This window comes from Simochromis diagramma, unplaced genomic scaffold (assembly GCF_900408965.1).
Source record: "Simochromis diagramma unplaced genomic scaffold, fSimDia1.1 OVJJ01000304.1, whole genome shotgun sequence".
In the NCBI taxonomy this organism is placed as follows: Eukaryota; Metazoa; Chordata; class Actinopteri; order Cichliformes; family Cichlidae; genus Simochromis; species Simochromis diagramma.
The window spans coordinates 2517725-2541710 of record NW_024387030.1 but is presented as its reverse complement, the minus strand read 5'-3'; the positions used below and the strand labels follow the sequence as shown (position 1 = coordinate 2541710).

At 39.6% G+C, this 23986-nt stretch overlaps 1 protein-coding gene across 2 annotated transcripts in view; it reads left to right on the top strand.

The window, feature by feature from the left end:
* rbks (ribokinase) overlaps positions 1-23986 on the top strand; it is a 54193-nt gene that overhangs the window by 8913 nt on the left and 21294 nt on the right. The window contains exons 1-6 of one of the 2 annotated variants that reach the window (XM_040042277.1): positions 5588-10495; positions 11665-11797; positions 12803-12866; positions 13180-13242; positions 17548-17712; positions 23818-23909. In XM_040042277.1, the coding sequence (XP_039898211.1) occupies positions 11786-11797; positions 12803-12866; positions 13180-13242; positions 17548-17712; positions 23818-23909 (396 nt within the window). In that variant the 5' untranslated portion in view covers positions 5588-10495; positions 11665-11785. Of the gene's footprint in view, positions 1-5587; positions 10496-11664; positions 11798-12802; positions 12867-13179; positions 13243-17547; positions 17713-23817; positions 23910-23986 lie in introns of those variants that run through there. The other variant, XM_040042276.1, reaches the window with a different exon arrangement.

Below are 23986 nucleotides of genomic sequence, written 5' to 3'. Positions count from 1 at the left end.
ACGGTTAATCTGCCTGCAGCCTGTTCAAACGTCAGTGCTACTCCATCAACAAATGGAAACCAAGACCCAGGTTTCCTACAGATTGTGCATATTTAAATGCATATAACTGTTTATATAAATTTGTTTTGAAGCTGTAAATCTGCCACCATTATCAGTGTAAACTGTAAAAGCTCAGGCTTAGCAACAGTAACTCAGAGGATGCACCTCAGAAAACAGTCAATTGTCTTTGCTTGTTTCCCTTTATTATTATTAACCACTGCAGCCAGCCTTTTCCTCCAGGGATTTTATTTTGACATGCACGCCTGATGGAAAACATGGCATAAGGGCTGAGGGGTGTTTTCCATCAGCCTGAAATGGTCTGCAAAGTCTGCCTACACTGGAATAGAGGAAGTGTTCTAAAGTTAGACAATGCTGCTGCATTTTCAGTATTTGTCCTAAAAGCCCCCTGAGTTACAGGAAACATCAGCAGTGTGCGTGTGTTTGGCTCAACGGCTTTCAGGCCATTAGGTAGTAATAAAGGGCAGGCTCCAGGTTCTAATCCGTCTACTAGATTGCAAAACACATTCATATTGGACTGAAGAATGCTGCCATCAGCTTTCATGGCATTTTTAAAAACACATTATTTTTTTTAAGTGAATCAAAATTAAAAAAAAAAAAATAGACAGCAGAGAACTGAATTAAATGGAAATAATTTAAATTATTGAGCAAAAAGTTGTAGGCTGACGCTTTAGTTTTTTACGCCTACGCTTTCCCAGCATTTTTGTAACTACAATTTTCGAAAAGACCAGTAAAAGTAATAAATTAAAAACAAGGAAATAAACAAGATAAAAACAAATGTTCAGTAAACAATGGTTATCATACCTCAGTTTGTTTAGCTCTTGATTTTTAGCTTGTCAGTTGGTACATAAAAAGCGAATCTATTAGTCTAAGATATACAAATGATTAAAGCGCACGTTTTATGTTACTGTTATTTGTAAGTAGATTTTTTTTTTAAATTTTGGACTTTACAAGTCCAGCTTTGAATGATTTACAGTTCAAAATAATCCTTATTTATTGTTTGTTGCTTCCTTAGAGAATCCAAAGGCCTTTACATTCCAAATCTAAGTCATGTAGTATAACCAACAAGAGACCGGTGATGTATAAAGTCTTATGGAGGCACTAGATTGTGTAAACGCAATATTCTTGTAGCATCTCTTGCATTTTCTTCAGCACAGAGGACGGCCTGTTTTCATGAAAAATCGGTTGGAACTTGTCTAATTTAAATGAGACAATGTGTGGCAAGAAGTGTCATTTGTGCTTTTACAATGATTCGTAATTGATGAATATCTTTCCAGCTTTATCAAAATTAAAAACTCCCTGGCACATCCAAAGAGTCTCACACGAATGCTTTGTCTCATCATTATATATGAGTTTTAAAGTCATTCTCTTTAATTTGTGTTTGCAGTAAAAAATGCTGTAGGGGTGAAGCAACACGATCAGCTAGAAAAGAGAGCATCTAACTGGGCCCCGTGCTGTGAAGCAGGTTCAGCATACCCAGAATATCTTTTGCTTATCTGGCTTCACTTACTCGAACCAATCAGGTTAAGCGATCATAAAAAGCTAAATTTTACCACCTCAATAAGTGAACATAGGGTCCACCTCAGGTCTGCCTCTGGTTTTACAACAGAAAGGAAACTAAAATGCTGAAAAATATGACGAGATTAAACATATTGTACTGAAAGCAACAAAGCTGCTGCAGACAAAGCAGCAGAGTGTGCCGCGTGAGAGAGTGTGAGAAAGGAGAAAAGTATGGAAATCAAAATGCTCTATGAACGTGTGAGCACTTGACGACAAAAGAAAAGTTGGAAAAAATGTCAACTGTGTAAGTTAATGCTAAAGTGAATCTATATTTCCTGCTGATGCTCTTTTTGAAGGACAAAAACTTGATTTAATCTCTTAATATCCACAAACTGAAGTCCGGGTGATCTTCCAGGAGTAGTGACTCTATTTTGCAGTGATCTGAATTATTCAGTAGGCAGTGATTACATGCTTGTCAATCTTTTACCTCGAACACAATCTGCCCTTGAGCAGGTTAGGTCTGCAGTGTAAGTTACCATGGCGATGTGAACCACCTGCATAGCAGAGAAAACTCTGGGTTAAAGCCTGAAGTTCCATGGAGAGGACCAAATCCTGCTGTGTCGTATAGACCTGCAAACACAAATGACAGATTGGTTGAAATGTGTGTAGTAAATAGATTAATAATGTTTATGATGACTTAGTTTCATACAACTTGGATCATAGAGAAGCAGGCAGAAATTATGGATGCATGTATTAGCCTGAATTATGCATTACAAACTTGATGGTCAACCAAATTATGAGTTTCCACAAATCAAAATCGCTATTTATCCCTTCCTCTAATTGGCATCATTTTACAAACAAATGAAGGCTTTTAGAGCACTCTGAATCCTAGGTTTACATGTACATACAGTATGCTCATGGTTATTAGGAACATTCATCACTGTAATAATACATATGTGACCAAAAATAAAGAAAATCAGAGTATGTCCACTTAATTCCTGGTCTAAAAGGTGGGACCATCTGATGGTAAATTCAAGTCAAACTGTGCAGATGATCTGGTATAATTCCTGCTTGCTAAAATGTCAGCGTTGCATCATCCTCGTACGTGGTGAAATTTGTTGAGCCAAGTAGGATCCATTCCCACAATCATTAGTCATCAACTGCAGCACAATGGGTTAGTTTGAAACAATTTGTCATCCTCTTTTACCAGAACCTTTGCAAGCAAATGACACAATCTCAAAAGGCATATAAATCAGCTGTGATGGCAAAAGTCTCAGTGGGCTCCAGCCAAGTAAACGTCTTCCTCTCAGCGTGAAGAAGTGTGGAGGTCGCGCAACAGTTTGTGTCATGCTGCGTCTTTTATATTTTTATGTGAAAAACATATATGACTGACAGGTGAGGGGAGCAATAACTGTCATGACTGTCACCTGCATGCCAGTGACTGAAGCTCTGAATAAACAACAAACAAAATATGAGCTGCAGAAAAAGTTTCATAGCAGCTTTGCACAAAGTTGTCGCTTGACTGTCCACACTTATCAGAAACACATGCCTTCTCCTACTGTGAGTTTTTTTGGGAAAGGAAAGGCACTTTTTGGTTGCTCATTAGCAATTCAAGCATTGACTTTCTTCTTTGAAGGGCAGGAGATGTCAATTAAGGCTCTAATAAGCTAATGGGAAATGGCCTGTTTTTGGTGGCAGGGAGTGTGTGTGTGTGTGTGTGTGTGTGTGCGTTAGTGTGTGGTGGGGCTTTTTTGGATGGAGATCAGAATGTGGATAGGGGAATACATTTGCAGCCCTTCAAAGTGATATGCATGACTTTGAAGTTAGAAATCCAGTTGTCTTGAACAGCCAGTGTTTGGGTGGCAGTACAATTAACTGACAGACAGCAGAGGCGCACACGCACACACACGCTCCTTTTCTTTTTGCTTCTGCCATATAAACACCCAAATGTAAGGCAGATTTCTGCAGTGTTTAGTTTCAAATGCATCCATCAGGCTGTGCATGTTGTTAGGCAGTAAAAGGTTGTGTTTGATTGGCTGCAATCTGCAGCGCACAGAGAAGAGGTGCAGAGCGGTTCAGGTTTTGAACCCATTGTCAAAGCCATACAGTGCCCCCTACAGCTCACTGAGGTATTGTTATTATTTTTTATTTTAGCTTCCATTTTTAGGCTATTTAGATCAAATTGCTTTCATAAGGGTGAAGTGGCCAAGGTAGAAACCATACAAATTCAAAACATATTAGAAGCGTAACAAATATAATGTAAGATACAAGATATACAACATGATGGTCTAAAGCCTGCCACAAGAGATACTCTTAAGAAAAATACACAATATGCCCTCTTCAATACATTTATTATGATTCTTTTAAATTTAACAACACAAGTAACCATAATCCAAGGTTCAAATCCAAGCTTAGACTTTTATGAAAAATATTGCATGTGCAAGGTGAGTAATAAGAAAATGCTGTTTTCCCTTATATATCATAACCTGGAATAAAAAGCATGTTAGACTGCTAACTTATCCAGCATTGCTTTATGGATAAAAATGTAACAGTGCTTTTTCCTGTGAGCAGTCACTAATGCCTGACTAAGTAAGAAACTTTGCAGTTGTAAAGGAAAAAAGAGATTCACAGTAGACTGAATCACCACTCTGTAAAAATGATATCACCAAAAACAATTATCGGCAGGAAAGGAGCTTTTTTTGAGGAGTTATTCTAAGGAGACAGAAGCCTGAGTATCCTAACATTTTCATGGATTAAATCCAAAATACACCACATGTCTCGTCCTGTCAAAACAAATTATATGGTTTCTTTATTGTTTTTACAAGGGCTCATGTATTGTATTGTAAATTTTATGCTGAACTTCTTACATTTTTGCCCAGATAAGTAGCGTCTATTTATATTATAAAAAAAAAAAAATGAAAATAAAACCAAAACAGCACCAAAAACTGAATTAAAATCCAAATTCAGAATACAACTGTAATAAGTTGGGTTATCTTTTTTGTTTTTTAAATGACTCATTCAGTCAGTTAACTGCCAAATTGGTCTGACAAAAGGTTTTGGTGATCATTGTCTAAGATATGACAGGATACACTTTATCTCAAAAGTTGGAAAATCCCTGTTCACTGCAGCCAAAACAGTAAAACAACAACAACTAAAAACCTTAATAAAAATAGGGTAGCACTATAAAATACAATATGAGCAAAAAGTAAAGCAAAAAGGGAAAATACTCAAGTTAAAGCTGAAAGAACTGAATACAATAAAATAACTAAAAAACATAGAATGACTTGAAGTAAATGAATAAAAACTGTTTAATAAATGTAGTAGAAACTTAGATGTGTAATGCAATAACTCTGTTGCTTTCTTGATAGTAGGAATTTAAAGAAGATGTCCTAAAAAACTGAATATAGTACAATAACATGGCTTCATAAAATAAAACAAAAAAAAAGCCGACACTCGGACTGAAAGGGAACAAACACAACTACAAACCATGCAGATTGGATTTTTGGTTGCTTTATGCCTTTAGCTTTAGATATCATTTTATCATGGTGATCAATTTGGGTATTTTATATACAGTCATATGGAAATGAATGTACGGCATCTTTTATTTCAGTAGCTTATAGAATCACCTTGAACAGCAATATCTTGAAGTTATCTTTTCATGTATGACTTTATTATTGTTCTCACATCATTTTGGGGGAAGTTTGGCCAACACCTCTCAATGCTACTTTAGTTAAAAAGATGTCTGGGTATTTTTCCATTCACAGCTCCTTTAAAGTCCCATCACAGCACTTTAGTTGGATTGAGGTTTGCACTTTTAATTGGGCCATGGCAACAACTTGATTCTCTTTTTTCAGCTGTTCTGTTATAGATTTGCTGCTGTCGATTCAATTTCTGCAAGGTACCCAGGTCCTGTGGCTGCAAAACAACACCAAATTATCACCCCACCACCACTGTGCTTGACAGATAGTATGAGGTGTTTGTGCTGATAAGCTGTGCTATTTGTTTTTGCAAATGTGCCATTGGACTTTATGGCCAAACATCTCCATTTTAGTCTCATATGTCCAAAGGACATTATTCCACAAGTCTTGTGGTTTGTTTAGATGCAACTTCCTACACTTAAGCTGCCTTGCTGTGTTCTTTTACAGAGAGGAGGTTTTCTACTGGCAACCCTTTCAAACAAGCCATAATTGTTCAGTCTTTCTATAAATGTACTGTCATAGTCTCATAAACTTTAACATTTAACATGCTAACAGAGGCCTGTAAACTCTAAGATATAGCTCTTTAGATTTTTTGTTACTCTGAGCATCCACTCTGGGGAAGATCAGCAGCTGTCCTGAATGTTTTCCTCCTGTAAATAATCTTTTTCACATAGAACGATGGATGTTACATTGTTTGGCATAGCCTTGTAACCTTTGCCTTATTTCTTGATGGGCAGCAGCAACTGAAGATCATTGGTGATATCTTCCTCCTTGAAAACACCAGACCTGCAACACTTAATACATTTCTGTGAAAACAGTAAGAATGTACTTCATTTCTTAGCAGTCTTGGAGTTACTGAGAAATAATATATATTACATTACTGTTTTTTGTAAGTAATACTTAATGACTACCTGAAGAAAGTCATTTGTCACACTTCTCACTGATACCCTACTCAGATGCATTGTTAACAGTTAATAAAATCACAAATCTCTACCATAATGAAGACATGCATACAATCTTTCTTGGAGTGTTTAAGCATTAACACAAAGCTGTAACACACAGCAAAGTTGAAAGCCCAAAGACGCTTCAAATTGATCGCTCTAGCTTTTAATGGTAGAAACGGATGCTTCTTTACTACAAACCTGAGTGCTTATTGTTGCTTTTGTTACTTGCTGAAGAACAAGCTCCACTGGGCTGGAGGTCAGCAAGCACTCAGCTTTTAACATCACTCATCACTCTGTGCAAAAGGCTCGAGCCAACCTTCATGTCTTTAATTTTGCTTAAAAAATAGGAGAAATTAAAGAGCCGTACTACTTCAGCCAGCTCTGCCTGTTTCCCCTCCTTAAGGATGGGTTCTTGATAGGCATTCTCCACTGAAACCATTTCTTATGAGGCTTCAGTGCCATAGGAATCTCTCGGGTCTGTGTCAGGCCTTGAGAACATTTTTTCAATACTGTTCATCTGCTGTAGATATTTTTTAGTACTGCTACTTATTATGCCCTCCACTTCTCCACTTCCCTGAATTTTTTAAGAACACATTGCACACCAGGCAGAGGTATGCTAAATGTTCTGTTCTTAGTAGCTGTAGATACAACTAAAGGAATGGGAACAACATATATGTTTTTTGTGATATTCTGCTAGTAACAAATTGCTTAAAGACCTTCAGAAACCCTGGAGAGTTCTTGCTTTAAAATAGTGTGGCTTCTTGGAAGCCAAATATAACAAAATGATGGGTAAGGCTTACACAGGAATAAAACGATGTACATTTAAGGTTTAAGCTAAGAATATGAGATGAGGAAAAACATATGTATTGCTAAACTTTAGACATTCTAGCAAATCATCATAAAGGTTATTACTAACATGATAATTTTATTATTTGTATTTCCCGTGTTCTGAAATTGTTGGTTTGCCAAGCCTGATATAGACCACCACGTAAAAAATGGCATCACACATGTGACTCCAACAAATGGTGTGACCACACAAATATAAACACCCATGTATACTCACACACTGCACCTCTTGTTAGTGGAGCATTTCGCCATGTCCATGTAAGGTATGCTGTCCTCACTCAGCCTGTTCTTTGTTAAATCTGCTCACCTTGTTCTGATTTACTGGAACGTCAGCTAAAAGGACCTTTGTGGACAAGGAGAATTATATAAGATGAGCACATAATAGTATCCTCTGAGCCATGCGTGAACTTGGAAAAACAACCACTTGTCTGAGTCATAATAAGAGCTGAAGGTCATTACACTTCAGTTAAAATGTTTATTATGTTTAGTACAACCACCCAATATCCACTGTTCTGTAGTTTAATAAAGTTTCAATTAATAAAAATGAAAGCATGACCTCCCTCATCCTATTTTGCAAGTTCACTTTGGAAGTTGTGCTTGGAACTGGAAAGACATTTCTAACTTTCCCCAGAAAAACCCCCAGAAAAATCTAAACAAAAACATCATATCAGCTTGTTTTTGTCCGTGTCTGCTTCCCCCCCGTTGCTCACCAGCAGCTGAGAAATGACTTTAATGGAGATGGAGGGAGAGGGAAATGAGGGCCAGCCTGAAAGCAAACACTTCACGTCACTGCACACCTGCTTTTGGCCTCTTGGTTCCGTGGGAGAAAATGCACTAAGGTTGCACTTTAGCACATAACCGCCCTGTTTGTTTGGTACACTCACCGCAGACAACAATAGCTAAGTGTCTCTCTGGGCTTGAACAGGCGTGGGTGGGTTTATTTAGGAATTTGGAAATCTGTTTATCTTACCTGTCACTCATCCGGCTTCAGGTGGCTGTCGGCCAAATGTGGAGTAAGACCATCATCCACAATAGTTAGGCTCATTACTTATTTATTCATTTTTTTTAACAGTTTTTGGAAAGCCAAATTGGCACTTTGTCACTAACATCAGTTTCCTGAATGTTTTGATTAAAAATGAAATTTGAGCATTGATAAGGGACCTTTGTAGGAAGGATGCGGATTAATGCTCTTCCACACAGCCTTTAAACCGTTCAACACAACAAGAAATGTTAGCCATTTCACTAGCTACACCACAGTAGGACTCAGTATTATTGCAAAAATAACTGTATGTTATAGATGCCTGTTGCCACTGTTAAGTCATCCATCTGTTTAAGCTTTGACTTTAGCTTTGTAACCATCACCATCTCAACACAACAACACAGGGTCAACAGAGAGACATGGATACCTGTTAATTAGTGCTATATAACGGATTAATAAAAACCAAAGATTTTGCCCAACAAAACTGGAAATCTTAGACATCTGTTAGTACAGTTAGAAAGTAATATTATTTGTCAGGCAACTGCATCCAAAATGCACCAACACTACAGTCATGGTATAGCGGACCAGTTCAGTGACTCTAGTTAACAGAGGTGAAGCCTTACAGAATCCGAAGCGATAAGTAAAAGTAGCTCTAATCCTAAAAATGCAAACCTTAATAAAATGTAAATGCACGAGTTATTGAAAGAAACCATCAATCATGGACTTTTTATGAAGGAAGAAATTAACTGTAGAGACCAAAACTACTTTTGTAGCAGGCTTTAAACATGTTAAGTTTTAGTCAACAAAATTCAGAAAAAGTCTGGTATGTTTGTTTATTTAGTACAATCTGACATTTTTATTTGCCTCTACCATCTTGTGCCATCCCTTTAAATATTATTGTTGTAACTCTATTGTAAGACTTGCACAAAATGCGCTTTCAATGCAGCTATTTCACTATGGAGTTATTACATTTATTTTAAAGTGTTGTGTTTTGTGTTGTAGTTTTGCCATGCATACCATACATATCAGTTTTTTGGTAACTTAGAATAATTATAGGGGGTTATTTATCAGGGGCAAAGTTTAAGAAATTCCAACTGGTAATACAGCAAAAACAAAACACTGTAAAGGAGGCTGACTCACAGTCATTTAGACGTCTTGGTCTCTGTAAATATTTGCATCAAATTCCATGAAACTGTCTAAATAAAACTATGGGGATTTCTGTATTTTGTATGCTACTCTGGTCTTCCACAAATGCCTCTTTGGACACTTTTTATTTATGCTTTCCCCTTGCTCCAACTGGCTCCAGAGCCTAGTTCTTTTATAGGTTACATCTGTTAGGAGAAGTTTTCTCTCTCACCACTGTCACCAGGTGCTGCTCCTACAGTATCACTGAGTTTCAATTATGTTTTAAAGCACCCTATGATGACTCTTGCATTGCTTTGGTACTAGAATTTAGAGTGGACTTTTATTTTTGCTCACTTCCAGCTCCTTATTTTTAATCCTGTGTTCTAATTAGAGTAGCTTTGAGTGATTCACACTTCGAAATAATCCTTATTGTTCTATTATTGCATCTTGCTACAGCCCCTCAGTTCATCCAGTCTGAAAAAAGCCCTTTTAGATCCTCTCCCTTTGAAGGTCACTCTCCCTTTAAGCCAGATGTCTTCTGATTGGCTGCCCCTGGTATGTGCAACATTTGAACAGGAGGTGGGTGGGGCATCTGTGTGCCTTAGATGACCTTATAAGGGCAATGTTCCCAGTGACAGTGTACAGAGCCAGGAGGAAAAAAAACTGTGTGAAATTAATGGTACATTCCTGAATTAGTCTGAAATTCCATGTTCCCAGTTGAAATTATTTTGTGGAATGCCCCCTGAACTCAGGTTTCCCACTCGGAAAGTCAGAGTAGACTCACAATGCATCAAGTTAGGAATGATGGCACCCCTGAATGTAAACAGTAGTAGAACTGTACACTTCTGCTTATCCTTATCATCTGTGATGCATTATATAAATATGGATATAGGTACATAGATATTGCAAGGTTTTGCAAGCAACAAGTTAGCTTGGCTGTCTGACATCAGGAGACAGCTTGCCTGGGCTTAAGGTGTGTTTTGGTTTGGTAATCTGTGCAAATAAAACAAAGTCTCTGAATGGCACATTGTGGTTCAGAGGTGGTTTTCTGTCAAACTGTTTCTGGGATTTTCTTTTGCCACTGTGAGCTGTGAAACCTCGCGGTGAGCCTCTGTGCTACCAAAACAAACTGTCTTAATGGCAGATGACATGACTGCCTCCCTTTTCTTTCTAGCTTCTGTATTGTAATGCTGACTTTGTGATTTTTTTCTTTCTGCCTTTTTTGCCTTTAGGTACAAAAAAAAAAAATCACTTTTCAGATTTCTTCTTCTGGGTTTTTGACACTTGATTAAAATGTGTCAGTGTCAGTGCTGTTCTTATTCAAGAGTTGCATGGTGCTGACACAGGTGGGAAACTTTTTAAAAAAGATTTATGTATGTGTGTGTGTGTGTGTGTGTGTGTGTGTGTGTGTAAATGTGTGTGTTTTATGTGTTAAACCTTTGTTCTGTTTCCTTCTTACCACGTTTTAGCCTGACTGACCTTACATCCAGTTATAGCCTGGGGTATGTCAGTTGTTTTCACACGGTTGTGCAAAAACAGCAGCATTTAGAACAACCTCTAGTGTTTGCCACCAGCTTCTCAGTTACTGGAAATCCTGGGATTGAGTGAACTTACTGTAACAGCACACCTGCCACAAACACGCTGACATACACATACAAACGCGCACAAAGGCACGAAAAAGAGCAACAACAGGGAGGAAAACAAGTTTATGACAACATTTTGCCACCCGCAAACCCTTTGGCCTCAGTCCAGCACTGCCCAGAGCCAAACCGCAGAGTCCTGACATACAACATGAAGCTGTCTGCTGTCTATGCACTGTTACTCATTACCCATTCCGGCTCTGTGATTGGAAGAATTAGGGCACAGACAGCTCCTCCTGAGGGCACCCACCTGTGGCATATCAACCTCGAGGGCAGGGGCTGGACTTGACCAAATCTCATGACTCAGGCGTTACGTGCACAGCCAGTGTCAAGTTGAGACATCTGTGGGATTCAATGGTTGCATCATTTGCAAATTTGGAGACACTTGTATTGGCACATCTGGCTGAATGTCTAGGTACAAAAGTACATTTTAAATCTATAAAGCAAGTTTCTTTTTGAAAAAAGAGAGGGAAAAAACACTGAAGGAAACAAGTTTCCATTCATTCCAGCAATGTTTGCATTAAGTTGACCTCTCAGTGAAAGACCTTCAAAAGATATAATCCTCAGCAGACTCCACAAAAAAACTTTTGTTTGTGTGGTTTTGCACGCTTTGCAGTGATAAATAAATAGCTTAACTAGGGAAGGATTTGAGCCCTGAAGGGTTTTCTTCACATTTTGACATTCGCAGTGCCAAACAAAACATTTTTTCTAACTTTGATGGAAGGTTTTCCAACTGTTATGTGCAGTATGAAGAGATGAAAAAAACCAACCAAAGCATTCCTTCAAGTAGAGGAATCCTTCATTTTTTATTTTCCCAATCCCATGAGGGGTTTCTCTTTGTAAATACTGTAGTTACACACTGTGTTTTCTCTCAGCAAGGCACCAAGGCTACCCAAAGCAGGGGAAACCATCCATGGTCACAAGTTCTTCATCGGTTTTGGAGGAAAGGGGGCCAACCAGTGCATACAGGCTGCCAGACTTGGAGTCAAAACTGCTATGGTCTGCAAGGTATGGCACCCCAGTCAAAGTTTGGAGTTTTTGTTGGATTTTAGCATTAATATGTGTTCTCTCTTTTTAAAAAGAAACACTTTTTCTTGTCCACCCTTTGGCTCGTCCACGTCTTACTCAGTGCAGATAATCAGCCATCAGCTACCAAAGCCCACCAACTATTTAACAACTCTTCAAAACCTTTTAGCTTCGTTCACACTTCAGTCATTTCACTCCATCGACTCTCCATCCTTCATTTTCTCTTGATCAATACCGTACCGCATGCATACGCCCACCTACACTTGCGCGCCTTCAAACAAGCTTATTCCCATATCGTGCAACCCTGAGTCTCCAATCAGTAAGCTCAGCATGGCCTTTCAACCTGAGCACTAAAGCACCAAAGCCCCACCTCTGTCAGAACAAAGAGGCCCGATCGATAACAACCCAGTGCGGGAGGAGCTCTCCGGGCATGGGGAGAACCCAAAAATAGACACCCGGGCTTGTCAAAAACAGCCAAGATGGAAGGCCGCTCTTCAAAGAGAATGGGGCCAAGCAGCCAATACCATCCCAACCCATCATCACAGGCAGTTAGAAGTGCCCGCATTTTGGCACGTTTTTTGGAAAGCGTGGGTTCGAAGTAAGCGCCTCGGGGCAAGGTGGGGACCCCTTCCACAACCCAAAGTAGCTACAGATGTGGACATCCCAGAGCGGATCAGGGGAAGAGGGGCAGGAGGGAAAGAAAACGAAAGCGAGGTGGGCATGAAGAGGCGTGAAGGCGGGGTTATCGTGTCTTCAAGGCTTGGCGCAGCTGGTCGTGTGTTTGCGCGTGTGTGCGTTTGTTGACTTTTGTGTGTTCGTTTTTGCACATCTTCGGCGGCGGCACCATGCCAGTATGCTGGCAGGGCACACGAAAATCCAGCCCAACAGAGATTTGAGTATACCACTTTTCAAAAGTTGCCGCTAACCAAGTCTGACCCAGCTTGACACTCTCTTTGTTGTAATCGTTTTGCCTTCAATCTTTTCTAGGTTGGAAAAGACTTCTTTGGAGACAATTACATCCAGAATTTCAAGGACAACGGCGTCCACACAGGTAAGAAAGAGGGTTTTTCACGTTGCGTGCCAAATTGGTTTCCATTTTCATGGTGCATTGCAAGAAGTTCACATTCAGAGCAAACCTTTTTCAGTCTGCATTTTGCCAATTCTTTTCAAGGTTTTTTGGATACACTGGCAAGTTCTCCCTATTGTTAAATCATTTGGCTTTGTTAATACTGAAGCTACTGAAGTTCTGCTCTGAGTTCTGACAGTTAGTAGGGTTTCTATTTTAACATTTTACTTGCCAGAGGTATGGATGGTGAATATTCCATTTTGCAGGAACAAACAAATACTTTCATTCTCTGTTGCAGAATTTGTGAAGCAGAGCTCTGATGCAGTCACAGGAGCTGCCTCCATCACTGTCGACGATGCAGGTAAATTCTACCGCTAACCTACAGCCTCGCTCGCATGGCCTCCTGCATGTACAGCCTAGAGTGCATGCGGGCCTGTGAGTGCACTGTTTTTTTTAATACACACACAGGACAGCTCAGCCCACTGAGTCACTACTGCTATAACACCTGTTTATAGTCATAAAAACACTTGGACGAACACCAGCGTCAAGCCCTCCCGAGTATCCACCAGGAACGCAAAGTAGTATCAGCTGATATCAAATGATAAAGGATGCCTTTTACCAATGTTCATGGCCAGTATGTATATTTTGTGAGTTCAAATATTTTACAATGAAGAGATGAAAAACTTTATATAGGGAAGATTTCTTTGTTTCCCTGGCACAAAAAGGGGATTAACTTGAACTAAAAAAAAGTTATTTTAAACTGTGGTGTCAGTTTTAGACTTGAATTTCACTACATATGCATCTGTGATGTCCACACAATAAGATGTATGGACAGTTATGTGTTTAACTGTGAGCCTTTCCACATGGGGAGCAATTTCTGTTGAAAGCGGTGAGGATATTAAAAACATCTATGAGAGGCGAGGTAGTAGGTGAGGCTGAAAGTGGCACTTTAGTGTTTAAAATGTCTATTAAATCAATATCATGCGTTTAGCTATTTACGGAAGTGATGAGTAATAAAAATATATTTTTTTAAAAAACAACCGAATATCAGAGATGCAGATCACGTTTGTAACAGGTAACAAAACAAAACAAAAAAACCACCCCTCAAATTATAGTGTACTTAGAAATGATGCGAAATTAAATAACAATATCAAGGAAATGCCTTTAGTTTTAATGTAAATGGAGTGTTGTCTACATAAAATAAAAATTAAATATTTTATATGAAAATATAAAATAGTAATTTAATAATATATCATTTTTAATAATAATAATAATAATAATAATAATAATAGAGATTATGTTTTTCGGCTGATGCCGTGGTGTCTGCCTTAGGCATCTCTGCTTAGACCGCTGTCCCCATCACACAGACAAGTGGTAGAAAATAGGTGGATGGATGAATATCATCATGATATCTTTGATCACTTAATTCAATCATTTAAAAAAAATAATAAGCTTCAACATAATTTTTAGAGATTATAGCATACTTTAATATTATCACATGAAGTTCTTTAGTTTGTGTTTCATCCTGTGAGTTATCATTGGTGATCTCCCAAACCCTACCCTCACGCTGTCCGAATGTGTATTTTTTTTATTTTTTTTATTTTTAAAAATATGTAGAAATTCGATTTTTTAATATTAAAAATATTAAAAAATTATTATTAATCAAAAGAAAATAAAAACGTACATATAATACAAAACTATAATACAATTAATTATTTATTAAAGATTATAATTTAAAACTATTTTACCTCTTGACCATCACATCAAATGTGCTTTTGCACCAAAGTTTTTGCTTGTTACATGTTTTTTACTCGTAGATATTTTTTTATTTTTCAAGGAAATAACAGGTTCAGAATCCCTAAGGAAATTATGTTAACTTCATACTGTTGTTTGTTTCCATTTACACACAGCCTAAAAGACTCACGCTTAGGGACTTAATAAGTCCACTGCGAAAAGTGAGAAAATAAGATTATTTTTCCAATTCCTTTGTTGTAGTTAACGCTAGTCCTCTCATTTATTCATGTTCAGTCTTTCTCTACCACCCCGGCTTTCTTACAGTCTCGCTGTTTTAAAATTGAATATGGATTAACCAAATGACTCGCATGGACTGTCTAAAATGCCTCAGTGGGGTTCCTAAAGTTCATAGACTTGGCCAAATGAAAAAATGGCCATTTCCAGTGCAAAGACAAACAATTTCCCTTTAACTTATTTTAGTTCCTAGAAATCCCATACATGGCACATCTCTATTGCTGCCGTCTTGTTCAGGGAACTGAGTATGACAAACTCTGTTCTGCTTTTGGATATTCCAATGAAGGGAACACTACAAGAAAGGGAACAGGGAATAAAATTTCACAAGTAAGAAGTTGTTTTACAGTATTTTACAGTTACATGTTACACTAGGATATACTTTCTTTGACTATCCTTACACTTTTACTGACAAGACATTGAGCTATATTACATAGACAGAATTATAATATTAATTTGTGAAAATTTTATTATAGAACTGATACTACTGAGATTCATGTTACTTTATTTGTTTCGGTAGATAGATTTGGTTTGCAGAGTTGAGTCATCTGTCCTTACATGCACAATTTTGAAAACACAGACAGAAATAAAATACAACACTCTGCCAAAAAATGAAATCATACAAGATGTACAAGCTAAGATTTGTTCCTCTGAATGATGTCTGCTGAAACAAAGTTATTTTTACACTGTGTTGTTCTACACTAAGCCTGTCCAGAAGGAAGAAACTGAAACTCACTCTAAAAAGGGTGTGAGCTGTCAAGTAAAATCAAACCAGCTAACTGCTGTAACTGTCTGGTATGTGGTGTCCAGCTGTCGCTCACCAATCAGCATAATTTGACTGAGTGAATTTCAGATTCAATGAAAAAAAGTGTGATAAAATCATGGACATAACCACTGTAAATTCTCCCACTGGTTTTAAACCTCAACATTAGTCTTTTAGCCTTTGCCATGTTGGTTTTTGAGCCAGGAATGACTATCTGTGGATGAGACAGTGGCCTCCTAAATTATTGGTTAGCATGTTTCATCCATAAACTGTGCAGGTGTAACAAACACATACATACCAACTATTTTGTACATAATAAAATTCTTTAATTTCACTTACCAAAACCAGGGCTTGACACACTTTTATAGACAGCCTCAAGTGGCCATTAAAGCAACTGAAGTTTTTGGTAACTTAGTGTTAACTATCAGCTTTGGAATCAGAATCAGAATCAGAAAGGGTTTTATTGCCAAATGTTGAGCGGGTTTACAACATTAGGAAATTGCTGCGGTGCTTCAGTGCAAACATACTGTTATAAATTACGCTTAAATAGACATGAAAATAAAAATAAGAATAAGAATTAAAAGTGCTAAGTAGATAGATAGATATATACATGATATATACATGAGTGCAGGTGGTGATCAGTGCCAAACATGGAATGATGCAGTGAACACAGCGTAGGGTCATGTGTTAGTGGTGGGAACAGTCATATGGTTATTGTTCATGTGTCCAACAGCAGAGGGGAAGAAACTGTTCTTATGGCGATAGGTTCTGGTGCGAATGGACCGGAGCCTCCTGCCTGAGGGGAGCAGGTCAAACAGACTGTGTCCAGGGTGAGAAGGGTCAGCTGTGATCCGAGCTGCACGCCCCAGTGTCCTGGAGGTGTACAGGTCCTGCAGAGATGGGAGTCTACAGCCAATCACCTTCTCAGCAGAGCGCACAACACGCTGCAGTCTCTGTTTGTCCCTGATAGTGGCTCCAGCGTACCACACGGTGATGGAGGAGGTGAGGGTGGACTCGATGATTGCAGTGTAGAATTGCATCATCGTCCGTGTTGGCAGGTTGAATTTCTTCAGCTGCCTCAGGAAGTACATCCTCTGCTGGGCTTTCTTAATGACGGAGGTGATGGTGGGCTCCCACTTCAGGTCCTGGGTGATGGTGGTACCCAGGAAGCGGAATGAGTCCACAGAGGTGATGGGGGTGTCAGTCAGGATGATGGGGGGGAGTGGGGCTGTGTGCTTCCTGAAGTCCACAATAATCTCCACTGTCTTCTGGGCATTCAGCACCAGGTTGTTGTGGCTGCACCAAACTGCTGCTTGAAAGAAAAAATAGGGTCTTCATATGGAAGTCTACTCAAATATGTCAGAAACCTATTTCTCCTGTTTGCTAATGGTCTCACACTTTGCTTCAAAGTTCAGTTTGAACTGTTAAAATAAGTATTTAAATAAAACTTGCATTTTAAATGTAACTGGATCTTTTAGTTCAGGTGGTTGAAAAGTAATGAAAAAAATCTGTGAATTATTATCATTTTTAACTATGTAGAGAACAGTGCCTCCAAAGGAATACATGCATTAGGAAGCTCAGATACACCTGAGCAATGTGGTAGATGTTTTGATGCTTATTTCCAACTGATAGCAGCAACCAGTGCAGTATCTATATTTATATATTTGTCTTGAAATACACTCCAAAGCATCCTAGTCTCAGGGAGAAGTTCCTGCGGTGGAAAATCATTGCTGCTTAGAAAACAGAAATATTTCCTGTCTTTGTAGGCCAAAGTTTAAAAACTGAAATTTACATTTCATTCTTCTCATGTCATGGCATATTGATGATTTTGAAAATTCCAGTGGAGTCTCACATGTCTCTATGTTCGTTCACGGACAGGTGAGAATGCCATTGTAATTGTGGCCGGTGCCAACATGCTGCTGGGTGCAGAGGAGCTACAGGAAGCTCTCCCAGCCATCAGCCACACAAAAGTCCTGGTATGCCAGCTGGAGATCAGTCCACAGACGTCCCTGCAGGCGATGTGCATGGCTCGCGACAACAAAGGTGAGCCAGTATATCCTCCTCACATGTTTCTGAAGTCAGAAAGTAAATCATTTAGCGAGCACCTTTTGCATGCTGAGATTTCAAAGATTTGGAAATCCTCAGTACATGTTTACTCAGTATGATGTATCCAAACTATTATACAGAACAAAGAGTAAACAAAGTTTAGTAACACAATAGTCGTAAAACCTCTCCCCAAAACAAAAAACAGAGGGTGTGGTTATTGTGGACTCATGTTGTTAGAATAGATCCTGGTAGTCCAAAGAAATACCAAAATGTCTGTGGAATTTTCTCAAACTACTTGTGCAATACAATCCACTTCACGGAGGCCATCTGTGTGCTCGCTATGTTCCAAACCTTCATAATTTTGCCAAAAATATGACTATATAACCGCTTCTGTCCTAATCCTCATTCATGACCATGTTGAGCCTCTGGTCATACTTGGCTAAGCTGAGGTTTCACACAAGCCTCCTTTCATGCATTCACTGAAAAAAAAAGATTGGAGGAAAAAAAGGGGAGAAAATTTAGTCAGGTAGTAATAATTAGTTGCTCTCATTGTTTATTATTAGAATCTGTTCCAGCTGCTGTGATTTTAAACAGACCGCAACCCAGAGGAAAATTTTCCTGGTTACAAAAGGAAGCTAAGATATTACAGAAATGGGCCCCACACGCATTTGAGTCTCAGAAGTAGCAAGCAGAGGCAACAATGACATATATCTTCACTTTCTGTTGTTGTGTATAAAAATTAGTTGTAACTGAGAGCTTTCTAGTTACAGCCCTGCAGAGCTTTCAACAGTGTTAACCACTGAGCCACCGTGTCTTTCAGCAGGAAAATGCCAAAACATTATCCAGCAGCAGGGCTCCGTAGCAAGAGTCCAGTTGCATCCAGACATTTCAACAACTGAAAGGATTTAGAGCATTATGACCACAAAGACATGACAATTATTGAGCTTGACTTTAAAATGACATCGACTGGTTCCCAAAGAGTGCCCCAAAAATGTAATAGCTGTTAAAGACTAAAAACTGCTGAATATGAAAATTGTCTGAATTTTTCAATTTTATGACCGCTGGGATAGATTCTTAACCCCCCACCCGTGACGCAGAGAAGGTGGAGATATATGAATGCAGGAATGGATGGATGGCAAGATTTAACTTGCTTGTTCCACAGCGATAGATGTCACTGACTCTACTTAGCATTCATGCTGATTTTATGACTGGTAGTCATTTGTGATAACGCTATATTCTATGACAAAAACATGGAAAAACAAAAATGGACCTCATATCGTGACTCACTGGAAGACATGTCTGTTATTTCTTCCCATTCCTCTCCCTTTCTGTCTCTGTGCTTTGGCTTGTTGTGGATAGTTAGACACTATCTGAAATCCCCTTCTCCTACACAATTATGATATCAGAACTGGGGAGGAAAGTATTGCGAGCAAAACCATTTGAATCTTTTCCACTAGTATTCAGCTCTGTCTATGATGACTTTTTGTCTCATTCTCAAGGGCTTTCTTTCAAAACAGAAACTTTTTTGCCTTCACATGTGGTTGAGAGGTAATAGTTTCAAAGGTTTCCCTTTCTTTAAGGGAACTCTAAAGCAACTGATTTATGAAGCTCAAGTAATTACCTCACAGCACAGTTGCATAATCTCGTTTTAAATGTGGTTTAATCAATCCTTTATGTACCTTTAGATCATCGCTTTGGCTTGATAATCTGTTGCACAATGTCTTCTTTGTAGGCTAGAAAAACACAGTAGAGACAGCTCAAATCCTTCCAAATCTGTCATGTGACTTTGCTGTTTGTATCCCACAATCTCTCCTTAGAAAGAGGCTTCCCACTGACTTTTATCACTTTAGCAAGTTGAGCATGAGAACTTGACAAAAGCAGTCTTTTCACCAGAGTCGCTGCTGCTTCCCCCAATCTACATTCACCATCGCATGCGCACACACATTTGTAGAGCAGGTTTCGTGCTGTCCGGCATCGACAAAAGCCCTATTTTAGGCCACCGCCCTCCCTCTCTCCCTCCCTCCCTCCACCTTTCTTTCATAACCAGGTTACCGAGCTAATCATCTTTAACAGCATCCTATTATTAGCAGCGGTCCGCGTCATTCTAGACGTCTGGGGAGCCTCTCGCTCCTGTCATCAGGGCCTGTCGTCCATAATCGCTCGCTGCAGGCTGCCAGAACGAACGAGTCACAGCCATCGCCGTGTTGCAGATGGGATACCCAGATGGCCTCGCCGAGCGCCACCCTCTCTCCCTGAGCCCCCCTTCCTCGGTGCATGGACCGTACCACGGGATTAGGCTCAGCATGTTGCGCCAGAAGAGAGGCAAGGCGAGTGAAGATGCTTGGCATAGATGCCACCTCGACGTCGCCGTGCCGGAGCATTGCGTAAATGGAGTTCTCTGGAGAGACTGGGTGTTAATGGGTTTGGCAGCGGGGGTGAAGCGCCGCTCAAATTACGCAAATGTCACCATCAAGTGGAGCCACACATACAGTAGATGCCAGCTCTTAGAAACACTTGTTAAGATAACCTCAAAAGAAGATTTTCCTTTTATTTAAGGGGAAAATGTGTGTATTTGTAATTTATTGCCACCTAACATTTAATATTGAGAAGTTAATGGCAATAAATTAGTTCTGAGAAGGGAGGAAATGGTGGGAGTAGTGTAGTTCCACTCGTGCTTTCTTCTTCCGTTTTCACCCGTCTTCCTCCCCCTCTTCCTTATCTGAGCAAGAAGCTGCTATTTTATTTCTCACCAGATGCAATTAGAGCCTCTTAAAGCCCTTTCACACACTTGCTGGTGACTCATTTCTTTTTGTGTGTGTGTTTCTGTGTGTGTGCGTGCGTGTGCGTGCATGCATGTCAGAGTGTGTGAGTGATCTCTGTCTATTTTCTCTCTGCTTTTGTTTTCCCGTCCACCTTTCCCACTGTATTCTCAAACTGTCTGAAGCGGCTCCAGCTGCTCTTTCAGCCGCCACATGTGCGACCAGACTTTGAACCTGCCAGCATAAAAACCCCACAGTCATGACACACACGCACACAGTTTTCTGCCAGACGTGACTCAGTGTGCACACATCCCAGTGTTACCACATCTGTCCCAGCAGCTGTGAGCGTTTGTGCGTGTGTGTTTGTGTGGTTTCACTAACACCTGGAGAGCAAAACAAAGCAACCTGAGACACAGACACCGGTTCATGTGACGTTTAGAGCTCAGTGCATCAGTGAGGCCAATTCCTTTATGCATCAGTATATTAGAAATGTCACTCAAGCTGCATATGGGGAAGCTCCCGTGCTTCAAATTGTGAATTGCATGTATACTAAATGAGGCCAAGGAGAAGACTTTGTGCTTTCTAGCTGTTCTGGCTACAAATAATAATATGATTACTGACAATAGCCTGAATAAGACAACAGCATGAGTAATCCTGCATGATTCAGTGATACTTTCTCCATTTATCCTGTTTACACGGCATACAGTGCAAGGTTAGCGCTTCACTTCATGTTGTGACTAAAAGCGGGCTGTTAATGCCGCTCAAGTTCTCCACATATGTTGTGACACTCACTCCAATTAACAGGATAATCAAGTTTTACATACCATAATTAGCAAAAGGTTTTGTGTTGCCGTGCCTAATTGCAGTCATGCGCTCAGTGTGCATGTGAGCTTCTGGGGAGCACTGAGAAAAAATGTGACAGGAGAAGGAGTGAGTTGTTAAAAAGAGTAGGAGGGATAAGAATTTAATGTGTTAGAATGTAAACAAGTAAGTTTAAATATGGAGGCTTTCAAGATGGTTTGTACAGTTTTGCAAAGAAAATGACATTTTTGAGGAACACCTTTTGGGTAAGAGAAGAGGCACATTAAAAGGTTTATTTCATTGGGTTAAAAATGAACACAATTTAAATTAAAACCATATACTGTATACAAAAGATGTTGGATATTGCCGCCCGTTGTTGTCACCCATTGAGCATTTTCGTCACTGCCGTCGTGGAAGTAGCCATGTTCAACCCTGTTTTATCTTTTTTTCCTCTACACTGGATCAAGAGTTACAAAATTAACAACATGTTGTATTTTATAAGACATGAAATTATTAATTGAGACCATAAAATGTTACTCAGATAATAAATCAGGTGGGAATTAGGACCATTCTTTCAAAGACTTTCAAACAATTGGGCTTTTTTTGCAACCACAGGAATCACCCCCTACTGGCCATTAGAATAAATGCAGGTTTAAGGCACATCCACGCTGCTTTTCAGACCTAGAAGCTTTTTTTTTTTTTTTCCAAACGCACTGGTCTTCCATGAGTGCTGTGAATTCACACTGACCACTGTGAAAGCAACATTCAGCCCAAATGAGCTAAACTGTGGCTGGGCTTTTCAGAGCCACAAGTTATTTCCATCTTGTAAGGAGAATCTATGGTTAAAACACAAGTTCAAAATAAATTTCATGAATACATTTCTTTATACTGAACCATAAAATTTTGAACAGTGCAATTTTTTTACCTTTTTACTTTGAAGCATGTGAGGTATGAACAAAAAGCTAGCTGATTTAAAGTGACTGACCTCCCATTCAAGATCACCTTCTCTGGCTTGTCCAGGCAGCTTCCACCCCATTGACCCTTTTTTTTTTACCATGGGCACAGAATTCTTGAACTCCTGTTTCAAATTTACCCAAATTTCACTCGTGTGGAAAGCTAGCGGTGGGCTTAAAGAGTCCACAGACCCCAAGCCTGAAGGCACGGCATGAGAAGAGAAGAAACAGAACATTTTTCCTGGGCTTGTGCCCTGTGAATTCATCACCAGGGTTGGGACTGTCAACATGTGGTTCTACTGTAACATGAGGTGTCTGAAAAGAGATTTTCAGTTTGTTGTTAGGCATCACTTTTACATAATCCTTATATCAATAATAACCAAAAGAAATCTATTTAAAATTTTTCTGCTGACAGATGACAAGCTGCTTTCTATAACGCAAAATGGAGGCGCAAATCTCGCACTTATCTTGGATCCCAAATTCATGGAAGCTGAGGTGCAATTGAGTTGAGAGAGAGAGAGAGAAAAGAGAGGAGTCGCAAAGAGCCCAGTGTCTCTTATCTGTGACATGGCCTTGGCTCACATGGGCATATTTGCAGTACAGTATGAGTGAGTTGAAAAAGAGACGGAGACATTATTTCCACTTTTACTCGCGAGCAGCCCAGCATCCACCTCAAAGCGCCAGGTGGCCAAAGCCCTGCGCAAACCCACGCAGCTGCTCTCTTATGTGCCCACGCAAACACACACAGAAGCAGCAACTAGGCACACACTTTAGCACAACAGACTTTGATGTCACCAACGCTGAACATATATTTCCCTCAGACGCACACGCTTGCATGAGGCTTTATTTTGTACACAGAGATATCGGAATTAATCGCTTCGTCAAGCTGGGCTTATCCTCGCACATACACAGAAATCACGGTATTAGATGCATTAATGCTCCTCGCTCATGAATATGCATCAGACAGTGATGTGCAACACGTACAGAGGATTACTCCTGACAAAAACACTCTCGCTCTCTCCCTCGCTTGTGCTCCTTAACACACTCAAAGGGTCACAACTCATCTCACCCACACACTGACACACATATGTGGGGTTCAATGTATATCTCGTGCTGAATCCATTTCGTACATACATTGCTGGAACTGCAGTTAAGGGCGTAACATAAAATGCTACAGGATATAAGGTCTTTTCACTAGGGTTTCTTTTCTTTTTCGGGGAATGCTAATTTAATTGTTTAAAAGGTGTCTTTTTATAGAAGCTGATCCACTTGAGCTTTGCTTGTGAGAGCAATCCCCAGCGGTAGCCTGCTAGCCTTTGTTCCCATTGAAAGTTTAATTAAGGCATTGCCAGATCTTGGCAGTGAGGCTCAGAAATGGAAAAGAAACACCACACAATTGTAAAATGTGTCACAGAGGGACTTTATGAAAAACCGTATCCTTCTGAAAGCAGGCTGACAGCTATAACAGGGTCTATTATGGAGAACAATTATATTTTTCTGCCTTGTTAATGATTGCATGTTATCCTGTAGATGTTGACGTTTGACACTGAGGTCAATAACATGGATCGCTGCATGGTTTCTTGTTGCAGTGAAGACAATATTCAACCCAGCGCCGGCCATTCCTGACTTGGATCCAGATTTCTACAGAGTCTCCGACGTGTTTTGCTGTAATGAGTCTGAGGTGATGAATCACACACACACACGCACACAAACACACACAGCTCACAGTATTTATCACAGCATTTATGCTTCCTCACA